Source organism: Camelus dromedarius, chromosome 25 (assembly GCF_036321535.1).
Source record: "Camelus dromedarius isolate mCamDro1 chromosome 25, mCamDro1.pat, whole genome shotgun sequence".
In the NCBI taxonomy this organism is placed as follows: Eukaryota; Metazoa; Chordata; class Mammalia; order Artiodactyla; family Camelidae; genus Camelus; species Camelus dromedarius.
The window spans coordinates 5,011,850-5,034,338 of NC_087460.1; the positions used below are offsets into that span (position 1 = coordinate 5,011,850).

Genomic DNA, 22,489 nt, shown 5'->3' on the forward strand with positions numbered 1-22,489 from the left:
CAAGGACCTACTGGGCTTCTAGAACGTAAACTATAAAACCGAATCAGGAAAAGTGCTGCAGCCACCCAGGACTTCGCATTTGATTGACAGAGTACAGCAGATTTTTTTAAGGGCACTGGCATTTGTATCTCTGCAGACCATGTCTGGCTTTATTAAACACAGTACTACATTGCCACCAAGAGAGGAGAGAGAGATGGTCACAAGGTCATTCGTTGCTTTCAAACCAGGGCCTTGTGTTTCTAGCTTGGAAATATAAAAGCAGTTGGGCATCCCCCTGCCCCCAAGATACCAGCACCCTTAGATTCTGGAAGATAACTCTGGCCAATAATTACTTTTAGTAGCTCTGGGTGGGTTTTGCTGCCTGTTCTCAACAGATACAACCTCATCAACAGTTTGAACGTTTTTGAGGTTGAAGTGGTTTCTAAAACTGTTACGACATCCTTCGCTGGTTTTGAAACCCTTCCATCCCAAACCTGACTTCTCTGGCAGGAGGTGTGAACTGTGACTTGAGACCAATAGCTTTTCTCTTTCCTTTTTTGCCCCATATGGCCATTGTTAGGCACATATTTCTTCTTCATTTCTTCCAGGCATAAGTTTAGTGCTCTTTCAGTCCTCATTAATGATTTATCAAATGTAATTTGCTGTCACTGTAACAGTTATAGGAGAACTTGACGACCTGGCTTCACAGATTTGTTGAATCTTCATGGCACATGTGACTTCCCAAGGTCATATTCATGTGCCACGTTGGAGATGGACATACTGCCCCTTGGTGTGTAAGCTAGTTTTCCTTCCAGCATGTAGCGTCAAATGAAATGGTTAGACTGCCTTCAGATGGGTCGTGTTATGCGGTAAAAGGGCATCTTAAAACTGGAATCTAATTTAAAAGGCAAAACACTAGCACCAAAGTCAGCCTCCCAAGAGACACACTGGGGCCAGAACTGGGGCCAAGAGAACAGAGTCCAGTCTCCCGTCTCATGCTCGCGTGGAACCGTGGCTGGCGACCTTCTGCCCTATTTAATCCGAGAATTGTTGTGTTCAAGTTAAGTGTGCCTATGATGAAACTCCATCACACCTCATTTAATACGCACAACAGACAGCCCCATTTTTACAGATTCGTAAACTGAGGCTCAGAAAGATTAAACAACTAGTCCAAGACTAGAGCTGGTAAAAGGCAGTGGCAGGATTCAAAAAAGGACACTGCGCCAAACCCAAGAGCGGTGACGAAACGGGGACTGCAGAACACGCGGCCCAAGCCTGATGAGCCTCCCCCCGCTGCCGCCCGGGCGCCGGTTACGTAACCGCGGCGGAAGCCGGGCAGGAGCGGCGGCTCCCTCGGGGGCGGTCACGTGTGCCGACACCTGCGCAGGCGCGGCGGCCTGGCGGCCGGAGTGGCTCGCGCGCCCCCCAGCGGCCGCAGCCTGGCCTCCGCCCCGCCCGCCGCGAGGGCCGCCCCTGGGCTGCAGCTCCGGCTGCCGCCCACGCCAACCTCTTTCCGGCGCCGGCGTTTGCGTCTGGAACATTCTGCGCCGGAACAAAGGCCCCAGGGCGGAAGCGAGGGCCTTTGAGGGGTGGCTGTAGCCCCCGGTTCCAGAGGGGAGTGGAAGGAGTTGAGTGCTCTTGTAGATCCGCTCATCGAAAATAATACCCCACGTTTCTTTACGTTTGAAGGGCTCCCTTCCTCCGTCTCTCAAAAACTTGTCCTTACTTCCCCATCTCCCTCTCCCTCCTGCTGGCACCGCTGTTCCGTCTAAGGACCCTGCTCCGGAGAGAATCTTTGTGTTCACCCGGGAGGAGGGAGGCCTGAAGCAAGAGACAGCCAGGCTGTTCTAGAAACTGCGGTGTGAAGGAGCTCGCCTGTTACGAACAACACTGCCTCTTAAACTCTACCTACTTAGGTCAGTCAGTCGTCAAAAGTCTTACTTGCCAAATCAAATGCCCTTTTGTTTAGCCTTGCTAAGTTTTAAAGTAGTGACTCAGCTGTCTTTAGTTTTCCTCCACCTTTATGTCCTTCAGGGCCTCCACCCACTGGGGATCTCTCCCTGGCTTGTCCTCTGTTCACTCCTCATCTGTGGTTCTCAGAGTGGAGAGAGGAAGTAAGGGCATTTTATCTATAAGAGCAAATCCAAATTGAGGGCAGAGTGTCATTAATTGCTTTTTTTTTTTTTGAATTTTGTGTTTTGTTTTGGTGGGGAGGTAATTAGGTTTACTTATTTATTTTAGTATTTTTAATGAAGGTACTGGGGATTGAACCCAGGACCTAGTGCATGCTAAGCATGTACTCTTACCACTGAGCTATGCCCTACCCCCTTAATTTCTTTTAAAAAGCACATTTAATATTCATTCAGCAAGTATTTCTTGAGCACTTACTCTGTGGCATGCACTGGGCCAGGCATTGGGAGGCAGAGCAAAACTGAAGGTCTGTTGGGGTTAGAAGAAGCCAATATAGAAGTAAAAAGTATTTGTTGTCTGGAAAGGAACAAACTTTATGATACACAGATTCGTGTGTAAAGACAAATTGTGTTTGCTGCTATCAAGGAAAAGCAGGGGGTTCCTAATTCAGATTATTGGTCAGGAAAGGCCTTTTTGAGAAGGCCCCATTTAAGCTGAGGCCTAGAAGACCGCAGGAGTTTGTTAAGAGAAGAGTTCCACACAGAAGAGTACATGACAGCCCCAAGGAGGAGGGAGCTGGCTGGTTTGAGGAACTGGCTGTGTGGCTGGAAGCCAGAAGCAAAGGTCATGAGAGACCTGGCTGGGCTTTGCTTCTAGGCCTTGGTGAGGAGAAAGCATTTTATCCTAAGAGCAATGGGGAAAGCCTGAGGGGGTTTAAGTAGAAGTTTCTCTTTACTTTTGACAAAGCTTACTGTAGCTGCTCCTGCAAGATGGTTGGACGAGAGAGGGGGAGGGAAGAAATCAGGAAGACTGCTTAGGAGGCTAACGCAGCCCTTCCGGGGAGCAATGCTAGAAGTCTGCGCCAGAGCAGTGTCACAGAAGATGGAGAGAAGTGGATGGATTCAAGATCTGTTTTGGAGGTAGAATGGATCACACTTGGTAATAGATTCAATGGGGGCCAGGGGGGAAGGGTGTTTTTGAGGGAGAAAAAGTGACAAGGATGACCCAGGCTTTCTGGTTGGAACATCTGAACGGTGATCTGCGGAGCACTGAAGAAGCAGAGTCAGAGGGAAAGATTTGGAATTTCTCTGGATATGTTAAGTCTGCGATGTCTCTGAGTTATATAAATGAAGAAGTAGGAGGTAAGCGATGAGCCTGGGACTGAGACAAGAGTTCTTGTGTGTAAACAGAAATTTGGGGTTCGCTGAAACATGCAGTGGTGTGCTGGAGCTGGCTCCAACGGGCTTGTGAGAGCTGGTGGTTAATTGTTCATGAATTCTGTGAGCCGGTTATTAAATGCAGTCATTTTTAAAAACTGAGGAGGGAAGGATATAGCTCAGTGGTAGTGTGCAGTGCTTAGCATGCACAAGGTCCTGGATTCAATCCCAGGCACCTCCATTAATAAATAATAATAATAAATAAATGAATAAATAAACCAAATTACCTCCACCCCCCCAAAAAAACCCTTAAAATTGTATAAACATAGCTTAAATAAATCATATTAAAAACAAAGGTTAACAAGTACTCACAACTCATCACTAGTGATTTTACTGCTGCTGTATCAGTTTGGTAAGACTGCCAGGACAAGATGCCAGGTAGTTTAAAGAACAGAAATGTATTTTCTCACAGTTCTGGAGGCAATCCAAGAGCAAGGCGTCAACAGGGTTGTTTTGTCTGAGGCCTCTGTCCTTAGCTTGCAGGCGGCTGCCTTCTTCTGTGTCCTCACATGGTCTTTTTCTCTGTGTGTGCATTTCCTCCTCTTATACTGACACCAGGCAGGTTGAATTTGGGCCCACTGTAATGGCCTCATACAATCACCCCTTTTAAGGCTCTGTCCCCAGTACAGTCATGTTCTGAGGTATTGGGGGTTAGGGCTTCAACAAACCAATTTTGGGGGATACACAAAGCACATAACAATTAAGCCCATAACAATTTTACTATTATCTATGTTTTTGAAATTATTTACCTCTATTGTGTTTCTATGGTGGAAACACCACATTGTGAGTTGCTAGCTTGAAATCGACTATGGTGGGAGTATTTACACCAGAGAAATCAGTAAATGCTAAAAAGTAGGGCTTTTTGTTCTCCCTGGAGAGACTGGTTTTTAAATATTTACCAGCACATCACTGCCATCGATGTTATTTAGTCTTTAGAGTATAATCTGGGTGTGAAAAATGGGAAACACACATGCGCATGCACACATGCACACCCATGCCTTTTGCTGAAGTGCTGCAAACTCTGGCTGGTAGAGATACAAAGAAAGACTTCTGAGTGTCACTAGTTTGCAAGCAGAGGCCGATCAAGAGGCTTTCCACTGAGTGACAGAAACTGATCAAATGATATTAAAGAACATCTCATAAGGACATTTATTATTGCACATAAAAATAAATCCAAGGGTAGTGGGGTCTTCTAGTAAAGAAGGTTCTTTTCTCTTATGAGAAAGCAGCAGGAAGGAACTCTCTCTGCTGAATGTGAAAGGCTTCTCTTGGGTACCAGATTGCCATCTGCAGCCATCACAGGACAGCAGGGAGACTCAGCCACAGGAGAAGGCAGTACTGTGGACAGCAGTCCTGGAAGACACAGTGGAGGGGAAGGACCAGCCAAACCTGAGGCTCAGCTCTAGCTCCCTATTTCCAGTGGTCTAATGGACATCTCCACGTGGATGTCCCACTACCACTGCAATCTCAGTAATTCCCAAAGAAATCGATCATCTTCTGTAACTCCAAGTTCAAATCTTTCTATTCCCTTCAGTGCCAATATTATTTTCCCAGCAACCCTAGACTCAGTCAAACCTTGGATATATTCATCTTCTTCATATCCTATGTCCATCCAGTTGCTGAGTCCTGTTGGACTTTCCTTTCCAACCCACCTCTTTATTCCAGGCCCTTATCATCCCCAGCTTCCTAATCTTTCTGCTTCTACCTTCAATGAGTCATTATTTATATATGTCATAAACGTGTAGTTAATCTGCATTTTCTATTTTAAGAAGAACTTAGCATCTTAAAATTTATTGAATTCCTCTACTTCTCTATCCAATAGACAGCCTATATATTATATTATTAGAACTAATAAGATAGCAGGGTACATGATATATATAGAAAAATTAATAGTTATGTCAGTGTGGTACTAGAGCAGAAATAGCTAGGTATATTATATATAGATCAATGGAAAATAATAGTCCAGGAATGATAGATAGATAGATAAATGGCATTTCAAATCAGTAGGTAAAGATAGGATTAATCATTTCTTTAAGGCAACACTCTATAAACAAAATGAAAAAACAACTGGGAAAACATTTTCAGCATTTATAAAAGACAAAAAGTTAATGTATTTGTGTGGTGGTTTTAAAATGTGCCCACAAATTCTTGATACTCTTCAAGAAGTGGAGCCGAATTCCCCTCTACTTGATTGTGGGCTGGACTTAGTGTCTAGCTGCTAAAAATACGATAAAGTGGAAGTGATGCGTGTGATTTTGGAGATTAAGTCATAAAAGACACAGTGACTTCCATCTTGGTCTCCTCTCTCTGAGGAAGCCAGCTGCCGTACTTAAGGACACTTGGGCAGACCTAGGGAGAAACCCATGTGCCAAGGAACAGCCCTGCCAACAGCCATGTCAGTGAACCATCTCTAGCCCCAGTCAAGCTTTCAAATAACTGTAGCCCCATCGAAGATACTTCTAGATTCCTGATTCACAGAAACTGAGATAATAAATGTTGTTTTAAGCTACTAAATTTTTTAAAAACTAAAGTATAGTTGATTTACAATGTTTTGGGTGTACAGCGAAGTGATTGAGCTATATACACAGTGATTCTTTTTCAGAAAGATTATTTTCCATTACAGGTTATAGTCAAGACATGCACAATAGGGGAACGGTATAGCTCAGTGGTAGAGTATGCACTTACCATGCACAAGGTCATGGGTTCAATTCCCAGTACTGCCATTAAAAAATAAATGAATAAATACTTAATTACCCCACAAAAAAGAAAAAAAAATATTGAGTATAGTTCCCTGTACTATACAGTAGGTCCTTGTTGTTTATTTATTTTATATATAATACTGTGTATTTGTTAACCCCAAATTCCTAATTTATCCTCCCTGCCAAACTACTAAGTTTTGAGATAATTTGTTATCATCAATTAAGAACTGCATTTGGCTACAACATAGCTCCCCCAAATCTGGTGGCTTAATGAATTTTTCACTCTTATATAAAATAAGTCTGGAAATAGGCAGTTCAGTGTTGGTATAACAGCTTCATGATATTTTCAGTGTCACAGCTGCTTCCCGCTTTTCTTCTGGCATCTTAGCATGTGGCTTATATTCTCTGGGTCATCTCATGGCCCCATGTGGTTGCTGGAACTGTAGCCATCATATTTCTGTTTTAGGCAGGAAGTCAGAGAAAGGGGAGGAGGAAAAAGGAACATTCTAGAAGGTTCACACGATGACTTTCTCTAATATGTCATTGATCTATCAGCAGTGAATGGGGGCTGAGAAATATTTTTAGCTGGGTACAGTGTTGCCCCAATAATATGAAAGTTCTGTTAGCTCACAAATTAGAAGACTATAAAAATTCAATTAAAAAATAAGCAAAGAGTTTAAATAGACAGTTCTCCAAAGGTACACAAATGGCCAATAAAAACATAAAAAGATGCTCAACACGTTTAGCCATCAGGAGAATGCAAATCAAAACCACAATGAAATAACACTTCACATCCACTAGGATGGCTATAATCAGAAACAGGTAATAGCAAATGCTGGCCAGGATATGGAGAAACTAGAACCCTCTAACACTCCTGATGGAAATGGAAAGTGGGGCAGCCACTTTGGAAAACAGTTTGCTGTTCTTCAAAAGATTAAGTATAGAGTCACCATTTGATCCAGCACTTCCACTCCTTACAATTCCATTTGTAAGGAAAAAATTGCAATAAACTAAGTTGAAATATCGGAGGTCTGGTTCTATCTGTAACAGGTTTTTCAAATGAAAACAGTTTCTTCCTGGGGATTTGCATATGATATTTTATTTCAGGCTCCGAGCAAAATGCCTGGTACATAGTAAGCACTCAATATATAGGGTTGAGCAAATGAAGTAGTATGTTGACACTGTAAATATTTTAGAATGAAATCTCCATGTGCGAAGAATCATGTCCTCCTCTGGAATCCATTCATTATAGCATAGAATTCAATATTTTGATACGAAGTGTTATTTTTGTATTGATACTAGTTAGGTATATAACCAAGAGAAATGAAAATATGAGGCCATACAAAAATTTGTACATGAGTGTTCATAGCAGCATTATTCATATATTTTTTCATTTTTATTTCACTTCATTCTTTTTCATTATAGGCCATTATAAGGTATTGAATATAGTTCCCAGTGCTATATACAGTAGGGCCTTGTTGTTTAGAGACTTAGTTTCCTCTTCTTCCAAATATCTATCTCACAGGATTGGAGTGGAAATTCAATATCATCTCACGCAATGTCTGGCAGGAACTCTCCAGAAATATTTCTTGCATCTCAACGTCTCTTTTGTGTCTCCTTTAACAAGTCACACAGGCTTGAGTGTCTGGGAGTGGCTGTATTAGTTCTTGTTGATTATTTATAGAACAACGTCGGATGAGTATTATTTTAGTGGGAACATGTTGGCTTTTCTCCCTTTATATCCCGCAGAAGGTTTGCATCAAACCAGCTGAGTATGTGAGGAGGATAGAAATGGTCCCAAACTGGGTTTAGCAGTCAATCCAGCGCTTCAGCACAGATTACACTCTTACTCGGCCCCTAACAGTCAGTATAGTTAAGCCTATTTTACAGATGGAAAAGTGGAGTCTTAGTTAAGTTACTAGTAAATTGCAGATCTGTCAAGACACCAACCACGGTCTTAAGATATATCCGGCCTGGGCTCCTTCCACTCCACCTGCCAAAAGTCTACCTGAAAATAATTAATGGGTGGAACCTATGCGAGAGTGGGGGAGCCAGACCACTTACCTGGGTATTTCTTGCTCCTCTTCCTCACCTTTTGCTTCAACAAATGAGTTTTCTTTTGAATTCACAGTACTTTTGCTTTGAGGATATCCGGTTCCTTTAAGGTTTCGGACGACGTAATGACTAGCCCCGCCCTTTATCCCCTCCCCTCAGCTCTCTGCTAAGCCCCGCCCACCGGCTTTTGCCCTGGGCCAATTACCGCGCCTCATCCGGGTTCCTGGGACTGGGAAATTGGGTTCGTAACCAGGCAACTACTGGTCCACAGGTTTCGCCAAGGATTTTCAGTTCAGGTATTCGCGGCTTTTCTCTCAAAGGTTGCCGGCCGCGGAGGCCAAGGGCTCGCCTCCCGCCCCGTTGCCATAACAGCAGCACACAGCGCCTCCTTCTCCCTTGCCCCTCTACCAAACAATCCTTCCCTCTGGGGCCAGGACCTCTCCAGAACAGCTTCTAGTTGAGCAGAACCAGGGTCTCCACCCCTTTGCAGGGTCTGCTCCTTTGCAAAGGAGGATTAATTGAGTGGGAGAGTTGGAGGCTGGGCGTCAGTCTGGTGTCCCACAAGGGACAAGGAAATGGTGCTGCGCGGGGTGGGAGAGGTAGAAGACAGGAGTGGAACAGTGGTTAGGGATGAGAGGGGAGGGGACAGATCGGTAGGCGAGATTGGAGAAGAACGTGGCTTAAGGCAGAAGTGGGAAGGACTAGGGAGAGGGGAGTCCAGGAAGCTGGAGACCGAGTTACTGGAAGAGTGGGAGCCACTGAGAAGGGCAGGAAAGGTCTTGGGGGTCTGGGAAAGGGGTCCTTGGTGGGAAGTGGGAAGTGGAGGTTGAGAGTCAAAATGGGATGTTCATACGGCTGAGGAAAGAAACATAGCTGGGAGGAGGTCATGGGTGATAGGGTGATGGGAGGGGTACCCATCAATGGAGGTGAGGGAGTGGAGGCTTGGCGGACGCTGAGGAGACCTTCTTTCTCAGGACGAGGACCTAGCTTGATCTGACTCCAGAACCTTCAGCAGGGAAGAAAAATGTCAGATGAAGATCTGGAAGACTTTGAGCCAGACCTGGATGATCTGGAAAGGGAAGACGATGAGAAGGAGACAGAGGAGTGGGAGGACTACAGGAAGGAGGGAGAAGACTTCTTGGAGGAAGTGAGAACAGGGACATGGAGTGGTCCCGGGGTTAAAGGATGGGGTTAGGCTGGAAAGGGATATCTGAGTCTGTCCACTTCCTCCTGCAGTGGATGCCCACCCCCCTCACAGAGGACATGATGAAAGACGCACTATCTTTGCTCTGCAAGACGGGTAATGGGCTGGCTCACGCATATGTCAAGCTGGAGGTTAAAGAGAGGTGCGTTTATGGGGGACCAGAAGAGGTCTGAGGTTGTAGGGCCCAATTTCCTTTCTCACCCTCCATCCTGGGTGTTTTGGCCGAGTTTGGACCTCTGCCATCCTGGGCCAGTGAGGAGGGAGGGATAGAATCTACTTGTCAGGAGTCTGTGACTCCCTGCGTCAGGGCTGGCCTGGGGAAGTGGAGGCTGTGAGGGTATGCGGGGGGACTCCTGTTGGACGCCCTTGCTTGTCCTTCAGAGTGTCAGTTCTCCACCCTTCACAGACACGGTCCCTGCCCACTATTAAGAACCACTTTCTTTCCCCCTCCCTACCCCTCCCATCTGTCACCCACTATAAGCCATCTTCTTGCTGCCCATGCTGGATTCTTTACCCTAACCCTGGCCTCTGCCGTCTCCTAGGGATCTGACAGACATCTACTTGCTGCGTTCCTACATCCATCTGCGCTACGTGGATGTTTCTGAAAACCACTTGACAGACTTGTCCCCACTCAATTACCTCACCCACCTACTCTGGCTCAAGGCTGATGGCAACCTGTTGCACACCGCCCGGCTGAATGAACTGCCCTACCTGCAGATTGCCAGTTTTGCCTATAACAAGATCACTGACACTGAGGGCATCTCCCATCCTCGTCTGGCCAGCCTGGATCTCAAAGGTGAGGCCTTAGGATGGACCTCACAAGATTCCTTCCTAGCCTGGGGCCAACAGAATTGGGCAGCGTGGTCCCTGACTGTGCCACACAGCAATCTGCATTCATTCATTCATTCATCACTCCTTCAGACCCTGGTCATGGACTGTTCCATGTGCTAGAGAGATGGCAGTGAACAAAACAAAGAAAATCCCCATTCTCATGTAGCTTACGTTCTAGTTGGGGGGTACAGACAATTATCAGTGATCACAATAAGTAAATGTATAAAGCATGTTAAAAGGAGATAGGTGCTATGGAAAAATAGATCACAGTGAAAGGAATGGGGGTGATTTCAAACAGGTTGGTTAGGATAAGTGTCATTGGGAAGTTGACATTTGAGCAAAGACTTGGAGGAGGAGAGTGAGCGAGCCATGTGGATTGCTGGGCACCCTCATTCTCTCCTCAAAGCCTTAGGTGGACACGTCCATCAGGCCCCTGGACCACCAGACCACTTGCCCCGGAGCCCAGGAGGTGTGAAGTCTGGAGCTGTCCCTCTGCACACCCACCTGGTGTTAGAGAAGATGATGCAGAGGCTCCCCAAATTCCTGCTCTACTGCTGAACAGCCAGAGCTGCCCTTTGAACTCTTGACATTCTCCTTCTCTCAGGGAACCACATCCGTGTGGTGACAGGTCTGGACCCCCAAAAGCTGATCAGCCTGCACACACTGGAGCTTCGGGGGAACCAGCTGGACAGCACCCTGGGAATCAACCTTCCTAAGCTGAAGAACCTCTTCCTGGTAGCTCACTGGGTCAGAGTGGGGCTGGTACTGGGAAGGGGGTGCCTGTCCTGGGGGCCAGGATGCCTGACTTCTACTTGATTCACCTACTAACTTCATCATCATTTACTGAGCCCTTACTGGGTGCCAGATGCTGTAGGGATGCAAAGTCAAAACAGACAAGGTGCCTACCACTGAGCGGGGCTGACAACACACACTGTGTAGATAATACAGAGACAGTTTACTCTGATCCAGGCAGTAGCATAATGTGTACGACTGAGGTACAGACATCAGGCTAAGGAGGCCACTTCTGTGTCTAGTCTTTTAGACTCTTGAGCTTCTTCATTCCAGGATGGTGCTGAAGCCGTTGCTCCTCAGTGGAGCAGTGAGGACACTTGGGCGGGGGGATGGGTTGAAGCATCTCTGTAATCAGAGGCGGCTATGGTGGGATGGGCAACAGGGGTTTATGGCTGACCTTCCTCTGGGCCGGCAGCTTCTCCTGAATTCTATATTCCCTGCACTGATCTCTGCCCACCTCCACTCCCCTCCTGCACCCTCCCTCTCCACCTCGTAGATTTGCTCTTTTGCTGCATCTCTTTCTGATTTCTCTTCCTCCCCGCTCCCTCTCCCCTCTCCCAATCCATCTGCTATACCCTGGGGCTAGGCTCAGAACATGCTGAAGAAGGTGGAAGGCTTGGAGAACCTAAGCAATCTCACTACCTTGCATCTTCGAGACAACCAGATTGAAACTCTGAGTGGCTTTTCCAAGGAAATGAAGTCACTGCAGTATCTCAACCTAAGGTATGCACCCCCTTTAGGTCCCACCTTGCTCCTGCCCCAGTCAGGAGCCTTGTGTTCCTCCCTGGTCCCAATCCCTGAGTCCTAGCCTACTCCCAGATTCTTATCTCATCCTCTATCCTGATCCTTACCCCCCTTTCCTTAATTTCTTCTGCATTCAGTCCTGACTGCAGCTCCAAGACCTTTATAGTCTGAGCTCCCTGAGCCCTATTCATTCAATCCACGGTTACTGAGAATGTGCTATGTGCCAGGCCTTGGGCTGTGTGTCAGGAACCATCTAAAGGAGTCAGAGATGGTCTCTGTTCTCAGGGGACTCACAGTCTGGCTCCAAGTCTGTTTTCTTGGTCCTATCCCATAGAAGTTTCCACTGCCCTTCTCCATCTCCTGGACCTCAATTCTTCCAATTTCCTGCCTCTCTTCTCCCGAGCCCCACCTGTAAGGGATGGCCCCACATTGATATAAAACACAAGGTGTGCTCAGCTTTGAGGAGAGGAGTATTTAAAAGAAAATTCCTAGGTGGAGAGGCGCTGAGGAGCAGGCGATTTTCTTTCAGCAGCTCCTGTCTGGTGGCGGATGTTACGTGTGTTTCTTTAAACAAAGATGTAAAGAAATTTCCTCTTTAGTCAACGAGGCCAAATGGCCAAATCTTCGAGGCTGGCAATGGAAAGAGACTCTCCAAGTAGGGAGGGGTGGTTGTACCTTGAAGCCCTGAGTCCTGGAGTGATCGCACAGTGGTCTGGTGGGGTGGAGGGGCTGCTGTTTTCCTGTTAATGGTCTAGACAGGGATAACGGACCTTCCTCACTGGCTGTCAACCAGGGATGTTTGGAAGCAAGTGGAGGGAGAGGGTTTGTCTCAGTCAGTGACCGGGAGGTGCCTCTGGGGCGAAAGACCTGCAACGCACAGGACAGCTGGGGACCAAGTGCGTGTAGCTCTCCCATGAGAAGCACCGCGCAAGGTTCAGCATCTCTCTGAGATAAGGCTGAAACGTGGAAGCCTAATTTCATAAAGGAGTGAGGCAAGAGCAAGGAAATAAAAGCAGAGTCTTGTACAATTTACACACACCCGAGGGGAGGACGCTTGCTCTTCAGGCTGGGAGGCCCCAACCCACCCCTAGCTCTAAGCTCCTTCCTGTGGGAGCCCCAAACCTCTGACTAGGTGTGATGACACAGAAGAAATCTGTCCCTGAGAGGGAGACTCCCCCCTCCTCCCCAACTGTTAGACAGGGTTGAGACCTAGCTCTGCTGCTCCAAGAGGATAAATACGACACATTCCAGAATAGACAGTGGCACCTAGAGATTCCTTGAAGGGCAGAAGCAGGACAGGAGTGGGGTTGGATGGCATCTCAACAGCGAATCTGGCTATGTTTGGCGGGCCAGCCCACAGAGGCCACGTTTCTAGAGAAACCGGAGCCCAGCGGGAGATTTGCCCCAAGACCCCATTCCTGGCAGTTGGTCTCCAAAGCCCACAGTTCCCTGGTGAACCCCTCCTGACTGCACCGCACCGGCAGGGGCAACATGGTGACTGACCTGCGGGAGCTAGCCCAGCTGCGGGACCTGCCCAAGCTTCGCGCCTTGGTGCTGCTGGACAACCCGTGCACAGATGAGAACGACTACCGCCAGGAGGCCCTGGTGCAGATAGCACAGCTCGAACGCCTGGACAAGGACTTCTATGATGAGGAGGAGCGGGCTGATGCCGATGAGATCCGTCAGAGGCTGAAGGAGGAGCAGGAGCAGGAGGCTGAGCCTGAGCCCGAGCCCGAGCCAGAGCCAGAGCCTGAATCCGAACAGGACTAGTTATTGATCTAGCGGTTCTGGCCTCCAGGGATAGTAAGAAAGTGGGGCAGGGAGGCAGGAAGAGGAGGCTGGGGTCTGCAGATGGGGAAGAGGAGGAGTGGCCGTAGGAGGAGGGGGTGAAGAAGGCATAGCCAAGGAGAACCCTAACCCTAACCCTGGGTTAGGAGCCAGGGGTGTCCCAGGGTCAGGAGAAGGAGCCAGAAGGGCCTGGGAGGAGCTGAAAAAGGCCGAGGAGATACATCAGGAGGCCTAAAGAGTAAGTGAAAAGAATCCGGGTGGCAGGCAGAAGTGGTGGTGTGGGCTGGGCAGCCACACCTGACTCAGAGTGGAGATCAGCCGGAAAGGCTAGGCTGGGGCATGGTGAGGGGTGGGCTAGGGGCAGTGTATGAGGATGTGGGCTGGGTCTAGGGGAGGGGAAGAGGGGAAGATCCTGTACAATTATCTGAAGCTAAAAATAACAGGACACAGGGGCAGAAGGAAGAAAGGAGGGCAGGGTGAGGCAGAAAGAGATGGAGGTGATGAGTCCAGGGAAGGGTGGCAGCTGGCACTCCAGATGGGGCAGGGGCAGCAGTGGGAGAGCAGCAGGGCCCAAAGGCTTGGCTTCTGTCCCCTTCCTCCAGGAGAGCAAAGATGCTGGTCCCAAACTGAGAAGACTCCCAGTTACAGGAGCCACCACACGCACACCCCTCATCCGGAGCGGAGGCTGCCTTCTCCTGCCTCAGGCCTGGAAATCTATCACAGCCTGGCGCCCAGGATCTGTATGGGACACCTGGGCAGCGGTGCTTAGGCAGGGGGCAGCCTTCAGGCAGGTCTGCTGGGAGTCAGGCCTGGATGGGCCAAGGGGATGCTGCAAGAATAGGCTGTGGAGGAGCTTCGGAAGCGGCGGCCTGGGGTGTTAGGAACAGCTCGGTTTTCCAATAAAGAGACATTTTGATACTCTTGTGTCTGACCGGGTTTGTGAGACACTGAGTCTATGGTGGGCTTCACTGGCGTGAGGCTGAGACTGTTACTTTACTGGGGGTCGGTGTGTGGGTATGAATGCAGGTGGGCGGTGGGAGGCCAGGTCCTGAGTCGCCCCCAGCCCCTCCCCCATCACTCTCCCCGAGCCCTCCCCACCCCACCCCATCGGTCCCCCACCCCCGTCGGTCCCCCACCCGCGCTCCTACGTGCGCCTCCGCCGGCGGCTCCTGACTCATCGGGGGCTCCGGGTCACATGCGCCCGCCCGGCCCTATCGGCGCCTCCTCTCGCCCGCCGCCCGGGAGCCGCAGCCGCCGCCGCCGCCACTCCCGCTCTCTCTGCGCCGCCGCCGCCGCCGCCACCGCCAGCACCGCCGCCAGAGGCTGGGTCTGCAGCCCTGAGGTGAAGCCCCGGCGGAGCCCCGCGCCCCTCCGCCCCCTTCCCTCGCCGCTGCGCCCCCGCCCCTCTTCCCCTGCCTCGCGCATCCCTTGCCCCGCGGCGCTGCGCACCTGCTCCATCACCCGCGCCTCCCCGGCACCCCTCCTTCCCTGGCATCCCCGGCCGGTCGGTTTCAGGCTGTCGCCCCTTCCTCATTAGGGCGCCAGGCCTCTCCACACCTGTGTGTCTCTAACTGCGCCTTTCTCTACCCTTGCCTGCCCCCTCCCCATGCCCGTCTTCGCCTCTGTCGATGTTTTAAATTCATGGTCTCTCAGGACTGTGCATTTTTATCCTGGCATGTCCCTTGGCTTTGCATCGGGGAAATGTCTTCTCTCATCCTTCCTCAGCATCCCCAGACTTCCTCTAGACCCCCTCTCTCCCACTCCTCCCCCGCATTGCCTTCTCCCATTACGGTGCTGCTCTCCACTGCACGGGGAAGGGATGGGAGGCGGGGGGAATTTGCCTAGGGGTCGAGGGGAGGGCTGGCCCAGGTTTGCCTCTCCCCACGGATCTCTCCTCCCCCTCCCTTCCGACTGCAACCCCCAGAGACTGAGGACCCTCTCTCCAGACTTCTCTACTGTACATCTCTCCGGAAGAGGAGGGACGTACGTTTGGAGAGAGATTGGGACCCAGGAGTGGGGGCTGGGGTGTTAAATTGGCTGAGATGGGGGCTCCGGAGGACAGGCCCCAGCTGTCCAGGCAACCCATGTTCTGGCTCCACGGAGACATGCAAGGCTGGCAGCCACACGGCTCTGAGGCGATCTGGGGGAACCCCACCGCCGGCTGCTGCTGCAGCTGCCGAGGGGGCGAGGAAACCGCTGCCCCTCCCCTCCTCACTGCGGTGTCCTCCCTTCTCGGCGTTTACTCTTACCCCGCCCCCCACCGCAGTGACCTCCCCTTCTTCACTGCTTTGACCTTCTCCTCTCCCCACGGCGGGGGGGATCCCTTCTACAGCCGACGGCCGCAACCTGCTCCTCCCCACCCCCACCCACTGCAGTACCCACTTTCCCATCCCTCCCAGCCTCCCACCGTCCGGCCCCTCCCACTGATATCAGGCTCCACCCCTCTAAGCCTCTTAGCTTTCTCCTTCCTTCCCTTCCACCTAAGATCCCAGCCATCATGTCCATCGAGAAGATCTGGGCCCGGGAGATCCTGGACTCCCGTGGAAATCCCACGGTGGAGGTGGATCTCTACACTGCCAAAGGTAACGGGCAGGGCCTTCCCACAGCCCCCATGCTGGGTTGCCCTGGCCTGGGAGGGGAGGCTTCCCAGATTCCTGGTGGGGATGGGGTGCTGGGCCAGGCTCACAAGCCCGGACTGTGGGGGCTGGATCATTCCTGTCCAAGGGAACCAGGAGAGGCTGGCCTCTGGGTTCTAGTTTCTGCCTCTGCACTTCTGCGTGTGCACTGTGTGTGTCTGTGCGCGCGTGCGCACTGTGTGTGTGTGTGTGTGTGTGTGTGTGTGTGCGCGCGTGTGCGTGCGCGCGCGCGCGCGTTGCCTGCTTCATTTCCATGGGTTCCTGCTTATCCATGTGGCACCTCAGTTGGGCAGATGAAGAGGCCACTGCTTGTGCATCTGCCTCTGTATGAGTGTGTGTGTGTGTGTGTGTGTTAAGGAGCAGTGTGGGAGAAGGCTGGATGTTGCAGGTGGTAATGTGGAGCTGGAAGGCTGAAGGAATCTCTGGTCCCTGTGGTGTCCTGTCTTCCTCCTCATTACACGTGCCCCTCCCAGGTCTTTTCCGGGCTGCAGTGCCCAGCGGAGCCTCCACTGGTATCTATGAGGCCCTGGAGCTAAGGGATGGGGACAAACAGCGTTACTTAGGCAAAGGTGAGGCCCTTTCTCTGTTCTGGGCTCTCGCATTCATCAGCGTTATATTCCTACCTCACACCAGTCCCCAGCCCTCTTCCTGCATGCCGTCCCCCCACCTTTCCCTTCTGGCTCCTCCTGGCTTGACCTGGCCTGGCCTCTCTACCTCTCCCCAGGTGTCATGAAGGCAGTGGACCACATCAACACCACCATCGCCCCGGCCCTCATCAGCTCAGTGAGGCCCACTCTTTGCTGGGGATGGCAGGACCAGAGTCCTGGAAGGGATCCTAGATTAGGGGAGGGTGAAGAAAAGGGAGAAAGGCCCACCTCTTGGGATCATGGTTACCAAGGGAAGGGTGCTCCTTGTTCCCATGGGGGTTCAGGTCCCCTAATCCAGACAGGCTGCTGTCGCAGGAACCTGGTTGGACCCTGGCTGGATGTGAGCCTGTGTGTGGATGGGGGTCCCCTCTATCTTAGGGTCCAGTCTCTATCCCAGCCTTGGGTGATGGAGGCTCTGTTTGCAGGGTCTCTGTGTGGTGGAACAGGAGAAGCTGGACAACTTGATGTTGGACTTGGATGGGACTGAGAACAAGTGTAAGCGGGGGCTGGGAGAAAGCGGGGGTGTGCAGGTGGGCATGAGAGGGGCAGACAGACAGGTGAAGGGCCAGTGCTGTGAGGGCTTCTTTGGAAGGACCAGCCCTTCCTGTGGCCTCCTCCCAAAGCCAGAGCAAGAGAAGATGAGTTGCCCTGCAGTGGGAGGGAGTGACATTAGACAGAAGGACAAACTCTGCAGCATAAGGAAGGGGGAGTTGGCAGCAGAAGTCTGTGGTCTCAGGGATGTTTAGGAATAATTACAGCTCTCCACCCTTTCCAGTCATCCCCGCCCCCTGCCCCTGCTATTTTCAGAAGAGGATGAATGAGGAGTTGCAGGAGTGGAGAGGGAGGAGGGGGTCTCCTTTACTGGTTCCTTCTGGGGAGTATAGGTGGAGGCCAGGGCTAGAAGGGAAAGGGGACATGTTTGCTCAGTGCCTTCCTCTATAATCTCCTAGCCAAGTTTGGGGCCAACGCCATCCTGGGTGTGTCCCTGGCCGTGTGTAAGGCAGGGGCGGCGGAGCGGGAATTGCCCCTCTATCGCCACATTGCTCAGCTGGCTGGGAACTCAGACCTCATCCTGCCTGTGCCGGTGAGCACTGCCTCCTGCCTGTGCCTCTCCCAAGGGTGGGTAGGGAGGGAGCAGGGGACCTTGCAAGGACCGATGGGAAGGAGGAAAGTGAATTGGGGCAGCTAAAGAGAAAGGATGGGGACAGGAGACCCTGAGTCTGGGCAGCTGGAGGAAGTCTGGGATCTTGGGTTGAGACTCCCAGGGGCAGAGAAGGAAGTGCTCTGTGACTTTTCCATCCTCTTGTGGCTCCCAGGCCTTCAATGTGATCAACGGTGGCTCTCATGCTGGGAACAAACTGGCCATGCAGGAGTTTATGATCCTCCCTGTGGGCGCCGAGAACTTTCGGGATGCCATGCGACTCGGGGCGGAGGTCTACCACACACTCAAGGGTGTCATCAAGGACAAGTATGGCAAGGATGCCACCAATGTGGGAGATGAAGGTGGTTTTGCCCCCAATATCCTGGAGAACAGTGAAGGTGAGGCCCGGAGCCGCACTCCCAGCTCTAAGTCTCACTCCATCCTGGGACATCAGGGAGGGCCACCCACTTCACCAAGTCCCAAGGAGGATGCAGGAGGGTCCATGAACTAACTCCAAGAGGTACCAGTCCTCGGAGTGGGTGCCAGAGGGCGTAACAAATTCACACGCAGGCCTAAAAGGACGGTCTTTACCTGCCCAGCCAGATCCGTTAGCATCTGTAAGTTCCCACTGGAGCCCCTGGCAGTGCCGGGAGGTCGTCTGTGGGATCCATCCCAGCCTTTAACTCTGATGGATTCTCAGTTTGATGAGATACACCAGACTCCAGGGAATACACTCCAAATGTGTCCCATTCCCACTCCAACCTCGTAGGCCTCTAGGATTCTTAATTTTTCTCTACCCTGGGAGAAAACTTATAATGATGAGAACAATACAGACAGGTCATGGCTAAGAGTTAATGTTCTGGAGCCAAACTGCCTGGATTTGCATCTTGACTTAAAGAGTTCCTGGCTGGTGACCTTGCTCACTCGGTTGTGCTCTCTGTGCTTGTCTTTCTTATCTGTAAAATGGGAACCATAACAGTATCTACCTCTTAGCATCACTGTGAGGATTAAACAAGATCATCTGTGTAAAGTGCTTAGGTGACACAGCCCTCAATAGATGACAGCTATTTAAAAAAACTATTATTAACAGCATCCCATTCCTCTGTCTTCCTTGAAGGTGGCCTGCTCGTCCCAGACCTTGGGATAACCCCAAAACCACCTCCACCAGATCTCTTCCCAGCCACAACCCTGCACCTCTGTTCTGAATTTCTTTCTGTCTCTCATTCCTCCTCATGCACCCTTCCTGCTGATGATCTCACTGTATTCCATCCCCAGCCTTGGAGCTGGTGAAGGAAGCCATTGACAAGGCTGGCTACACGGAAAAGATTGTCATTGGCATGGATGTCGCTGCCTCGGAGTTTTATCGTGATGGCAAATATGACTTGGACTTCAAGTCTCCTGCTGATCCTTCCCGATACATCACTGCGGACCAGCTGGGGGCTCTCTACCAGGACTTTGTCAGGGACTATCCTGGTGAGAGCAAGGGCTGGGGCTGAGAGGGCAGGGGGAGGGGAGGGGTTAGGCAGGGATGTGTTAGAGCAGCTCTGGACCTTAGGGGATGCTGCTTCAGGGGCCAGGTAGAGATGTCCTAAGAAAGCCCTGAGAACCAGAGACGGGTGAAGGAGCCTCCTGCAGGCTGGGCTTTGTCCATCGTGTAAATGTGCAGGGATCTGTGATGAATCTGTTCCATCTGCTTTGGATCCTGAGTAAAGTCACGAGCTCTGAAACTGCTGCTAGGGTCGTGGGGAGGGTGTGGAAGGAGCCAGGCACGGTGAGAGAGTGACCGGATCCGGCAGGGAACTAGCACAGTTCAGATTCTTTGATTGATACAACTGGGTGCTGAGTGGGGCTGGAGCCACGTGTGGCTAGAACAGGAGGCCGAGGGGGAGCTGAATCACCTGCTCCAGGTCTCCCGGGGCCTTTCACCCATGGATGGAGGCAGCTGGTTTACATCTTCCTGAGACCGAGCGAGAGAAAACAGACATAACTTGCAGAATGAAGGATTTAGAACAGCAACGAGGAAGGGCCTCCTGGTAGAAAATAGAAAAGTGCAAAGACAGATTGTGAGCAAGTTTCTAAATCTTTGTTTCTTCAAAGGTTTTAGGAAGAATCAAGATAAGAATCAGTCAAGGCAGGATTATTTCAGGGGGGCGGGAAGTGGGGGTGCGGAGGCGCAGTCGGCCAGGGGGTCTCATCTGTCCATTCAGGGAGTCAAAGTGGGGGTGCTCTGGCCTGACACAGAGCCCCCTCACCTCTTCCCCATAGTGGTCTCCATTGAGGACCCTTTTGACCAGGATGACTGGTCTGCCTGGTCGAAGTTCACGGCCAATGTGGGGATCCAGATTGTGGGTGATGACCTGACTGTGACCAACCCAAAGCGGATCGAGCGAGCTGTGGAGGAGAAGGCCTGCAACTGCCTGCTGCTGAAGGTCAACCAGATTGGTTCGGTCACAGAAGCCATCCAAGCGTGAGTGCCCTCCGGCCCTCTCCCACTCAGCTCATTTCTGTGGGATGCCTCTTGCAAGTGGCCCCCTTCCCCTCCTGCCCCCCACTGTCCCCCAGGATCCTGGAGTCACCTTCATGGCCCTCCTGGTTCTTCTCCGTCCAGATGTTTTCTGACCAATGTTGGGGTGGGGGAGAGAGTGCAGGTGTTGGGGGCTGGGGCCCAGTGCTGCTGTGTGGCTGTAGGTGCAAGCTGGCCCAGGAGAACGGCTGGGGGGTCATGGTGAGTCACCGCTCAGGAGAAACTGAGGACACATTCATCGCTGACCTGGTGGTGGGGCTGTGCACAGGCCAGGTGAGTGGGAGGGAGACCTCTGTGCAGTTGGTGGGTTCTGGGCTCAGGTGAGTCTCTCCTTCCAGGTGTCTGCAGGTATTGGGGGAATTTCAAGGGAGTATAGATTTTCTTTCAGGGAGCGAAGGGGCAGCCACTGAGCTACTTATCTTCTGGGATGTTTCAGATCAAGACTGGTGCCCCGTGCCGTTCCGAGCGTCTGGCTAAGTACAACCAACTCATGAGGTGAGGGAACCTCGGGGAACGGGGGCCAAGGGACCAGAGGGTTCAAAGCCCGTTTGCCCACCATTTCATCTCCAGTGCCCAGGGCCTGGAGAACTGGAGGCATCCAGAAAATATTTTTCAGTGATGTGTTTACAGATGGCCTGACTGATGGCCCATGGAAAGCCAGGGAATGCCCAGGCTCAGTCCAGGATCCAGGAGCGGATGGTGTGAGGGGCTTGGAGAATGGAGGCCTCCTGGAAAGAGAGGCAGGGGTACCACTGCTCCCCTGATGCTTCTTTTTTGGCTTATCTCTCTCAGGATTGAAGAAGAGCTGGGGGATGAAGCTCGCTTCGCGGGACATAATTTCCGCAATCCCAGCGTGCTGTGATTCCCCTACCGGCCTGGAGACTTGGAACCCCTCACCCCTCCTCCTGGAAGCTCTTCCTTCTGGTCCTGCTCGAAATTTCACCCCAGACACCCCAGCTGACCTGCTGCGATGCTTCTTGGCTGGTCCAGCCCCTGCTGTCTCCGCTCGCCCGTCTCTGGGTTCCACACTCTCCACTCCTTCCTTTCCATTCTCCCTCCTCAAAAACTGGCCATGGACTGAGGGTTTTAAGGGCGTCCACGGAGGGCCGATCAGGGTCTGAGACGGAGTGTCAGGGTCAGTTGCTGTGGTATTTGTTTACAGAGGGGGCATGCGTCACGTGTCCTTTGTGCTGGTCGTGTTTCTGTAATCTGTATGAGGCAGAACTGCGCTGAGTGCTGAGTGGAGGGGAGGTCTGTGCTGGCTGCGTGCTCGTGCCTGGCCGAAGGAGGCTCTAGGGTAATATTTATTCATTTATTTATTTTTCATTCATCTTGTTAGTTAATGAATCACTTCCCCATAACTCCAGGGCCAGAGACCGGCCTGACTGGAGGGGGTTGTGTGTCTGTATTTCATGTGACTGTAGATTCCCAGATGGCCTGGGGTGGGAGTCTTGCTGGAACGGGAAGGGTAACTGAATGATGACAGTTCCTGTGTGTTCCAAGCCTTAACTGCAGCCTGGCTCCGTCCAGAGGTGGGGCTGTGCGCCTGGGGGCTCTCCCCCATTCCTCTCTCCCCGGCCGTCGCTTCCCCGTTCTTCCTCCAGCTGTACCCCAGCACTGTCTCACTCCCCTCCGTGCCGTGTTCCACAGCTGCCAGCACCTCTGTGGCGTTGAAATGAGCACCACCATTAAAGTCTGAGTCACCGTGCATTAGTGTGTCTGAGGAGTCTTACTCTAGTCTACACAAGAGGACAGAAGATGGAGCTCCTGGAAATCGGTGAAACTGGATAGCAGAGCTGGGGCGGAAACAAAAAGAGGAAGAAACCCAACAAACACGGCCAGGAGGATGGCACTGCCTACCCTGCCCTGGCCAGGTGGGGAGCACGTTGCCTTGCCTTAGCAGCAAGCCTGGGCGCCAGAACCCAGGTGAATTAGGGGTTCTTAACCTGGGGTCCAGGAATCCTAAAAGGATCAAAAATTTTGTGCTTATGCATTTTTGGAGAAAAGGGCCCAAAGTATTTCTGGATTGGCCAAGGGCCTTGACCAAAGAAGGAATGAGGCTGGAGCAGCTCCTTACTGGCCCTCTCCCAGACACCATCTTG

At 51.4% G+C, this 22,489-nt stretch overlaps 2 protein-coding genes and 1 long non-coding RNA gene across 10 annotated transcripts; 2 read left to right on the forward strand and 1 right to left on the reverse strand.

Moving 5' to 3' along the window:
• The first annotated feature begins 1,559 nt into the window (after positions 1 to 1,559).
• LRRC23 (leucine rich repeat containing 23) lies at positions 1,560 to 14,357 on the forward strand. Of its 7 annotated transcripts, XM_064478997.1 has the most exons (8): positions 8,260 to 8,376; positions 9,055 to 9,227; positions 9,317 to 9,426; positions 9,827 to 10,080; positions 10,720 to 10,850; positions 11,494 to 11,630; positions 13,136 to 13,454; positions 14,042 to 14,181. In XM_064478997.1, exons 2-7 carry the CDS (start codon positions 9,105 to 9,107, stop codon positions 13,419 to 13,421), a joined length of 1,041 nt encoding a protein of 346 aa, XP_064335067.1. In that variant the 5' UTR covers positions 8,260 to 8,376; positions 9,055 to 9,104; the 3' UTR covers positions 13,422 to 13,454; positions 14,042 to 14,181. The 7 variants fall into 7 exon arrangements, with proteins under 7 accessions (XP_064335069.1, XP_064335068.1, XP_064335071.1 ...); XM_064478999.1 differs by lacking the exon at positions 8,260 to 8,376 and adding an exon at positions 1,560 to 1,895 and having other exon boundaries at positions 13,136 to 14,119; XM_064478998.1 differs by lacking the exon at positions 8,260 to 8,376 and adding an exon at positions 2,566 to 3,029 and having other exon boundaries at positions 13,136 to 14,119.
• On the reverse strand, positions 4,452 to 8,211 carry LOC116150367 (uncharacterized). Its single transcript, XR_004134099.2, has 2 exons — positions 8,090 to 8,211; positions 4,452 to 4,679 (listed from the first exon to the last, which is right to left on the reverse strand). It is a non-coding gene; the product is annotated as an uncharacterized LOC116150367 (long non-coding RNA).
• Positions 14,358 to 14,674: 317 nt separating the features above from the next.
• On the forward strand, positions 14,675 to 22,097 carry ENO2 (enolase 2). Of its 2 annotated transcripts, XM_031444173.2 has the most exons (12): positions 14,676 to 14,781; positions 15,925 to 16,021; positions 16,549 to 16,644; positions 16,800 to 16,858; positions 17,148 to 17,217; positions 17,673 to 17,806; positions 18,039 to 18,261; positions 19,139 to 19,336; positions 20,129 to 20,330; positions 20,552 to 20,660; positions 20,824 to 20,882; positions 21,180 to 22,097. In XM_031444173.2, the coding sequence occupies exons 2-12, from the start codon at positions 15,937 to 15,939 to the stop codon at positions 21,247 to 21,249; spliced, it is 1,305 nt and encodes a 434-aa protein (XP_031300033.2). In that variant the 5' UTR covers positions 14,676 to 14,781; positions 15,925 to 15,936; the 3' UTR covers positions 21,250 to 22,097. The 2 variants fall into 2 exon arrangements, with proteins under 2 accessions (XP_031300034.2, XP_031300033.2); XM_031444174.2 differs by lacking the exon at positions 20,552 to 20,660 and having other exon boundaries at positions 14,675 to 14,781.
• The last annotated feature ends 392 nt before the right edge of the window (positions 22,098 to 22,489 follow it).

Coding starts and splice junctions, on each gene's coding strand:
- ENO2 (XM_031444173.2), top strand. CDS start 15,937: ATGTCCATCGAGAAGATCTGGGCCCGGGAGATCCTGGACTCCCGTGGA. Junction 16,022..16,548: donor GGATCTCTACACTGCCAAAG/GTAACGGGCAGG, acceptor TGCCCCTCCCAG/GTCTTTTCCGGGCTGCAGTG. Junction 20,883..21,179: donor AAGTACAACCAACTCATGAG/GTGAGGGAACCT, acceptor TATCTCTCTCAG/GATTGAAGAAGAGCTGGGGG.
- LRRC23 (XM_064478999.1), top strand. CDS start 9,105: ATGTCAGATGAAGATCTGGAAGACTTTGAGCCAGACCTGGATGATCTG. Junction 9,228..9,316: donor GAGAAGACTTCTTGGAGGAA/GTGAGAACAGGG, acceptor TTCCTCCTGCAG/TGGATGCCCACCCCCCTCAC. Junction 10,851..11,493: donor AGCTGAAGAACCTCTTCCTG/GTAGCTCACTGG, acceptor CCCTGGGGCTAG/GCTCAGAACATGCTGAAGAA.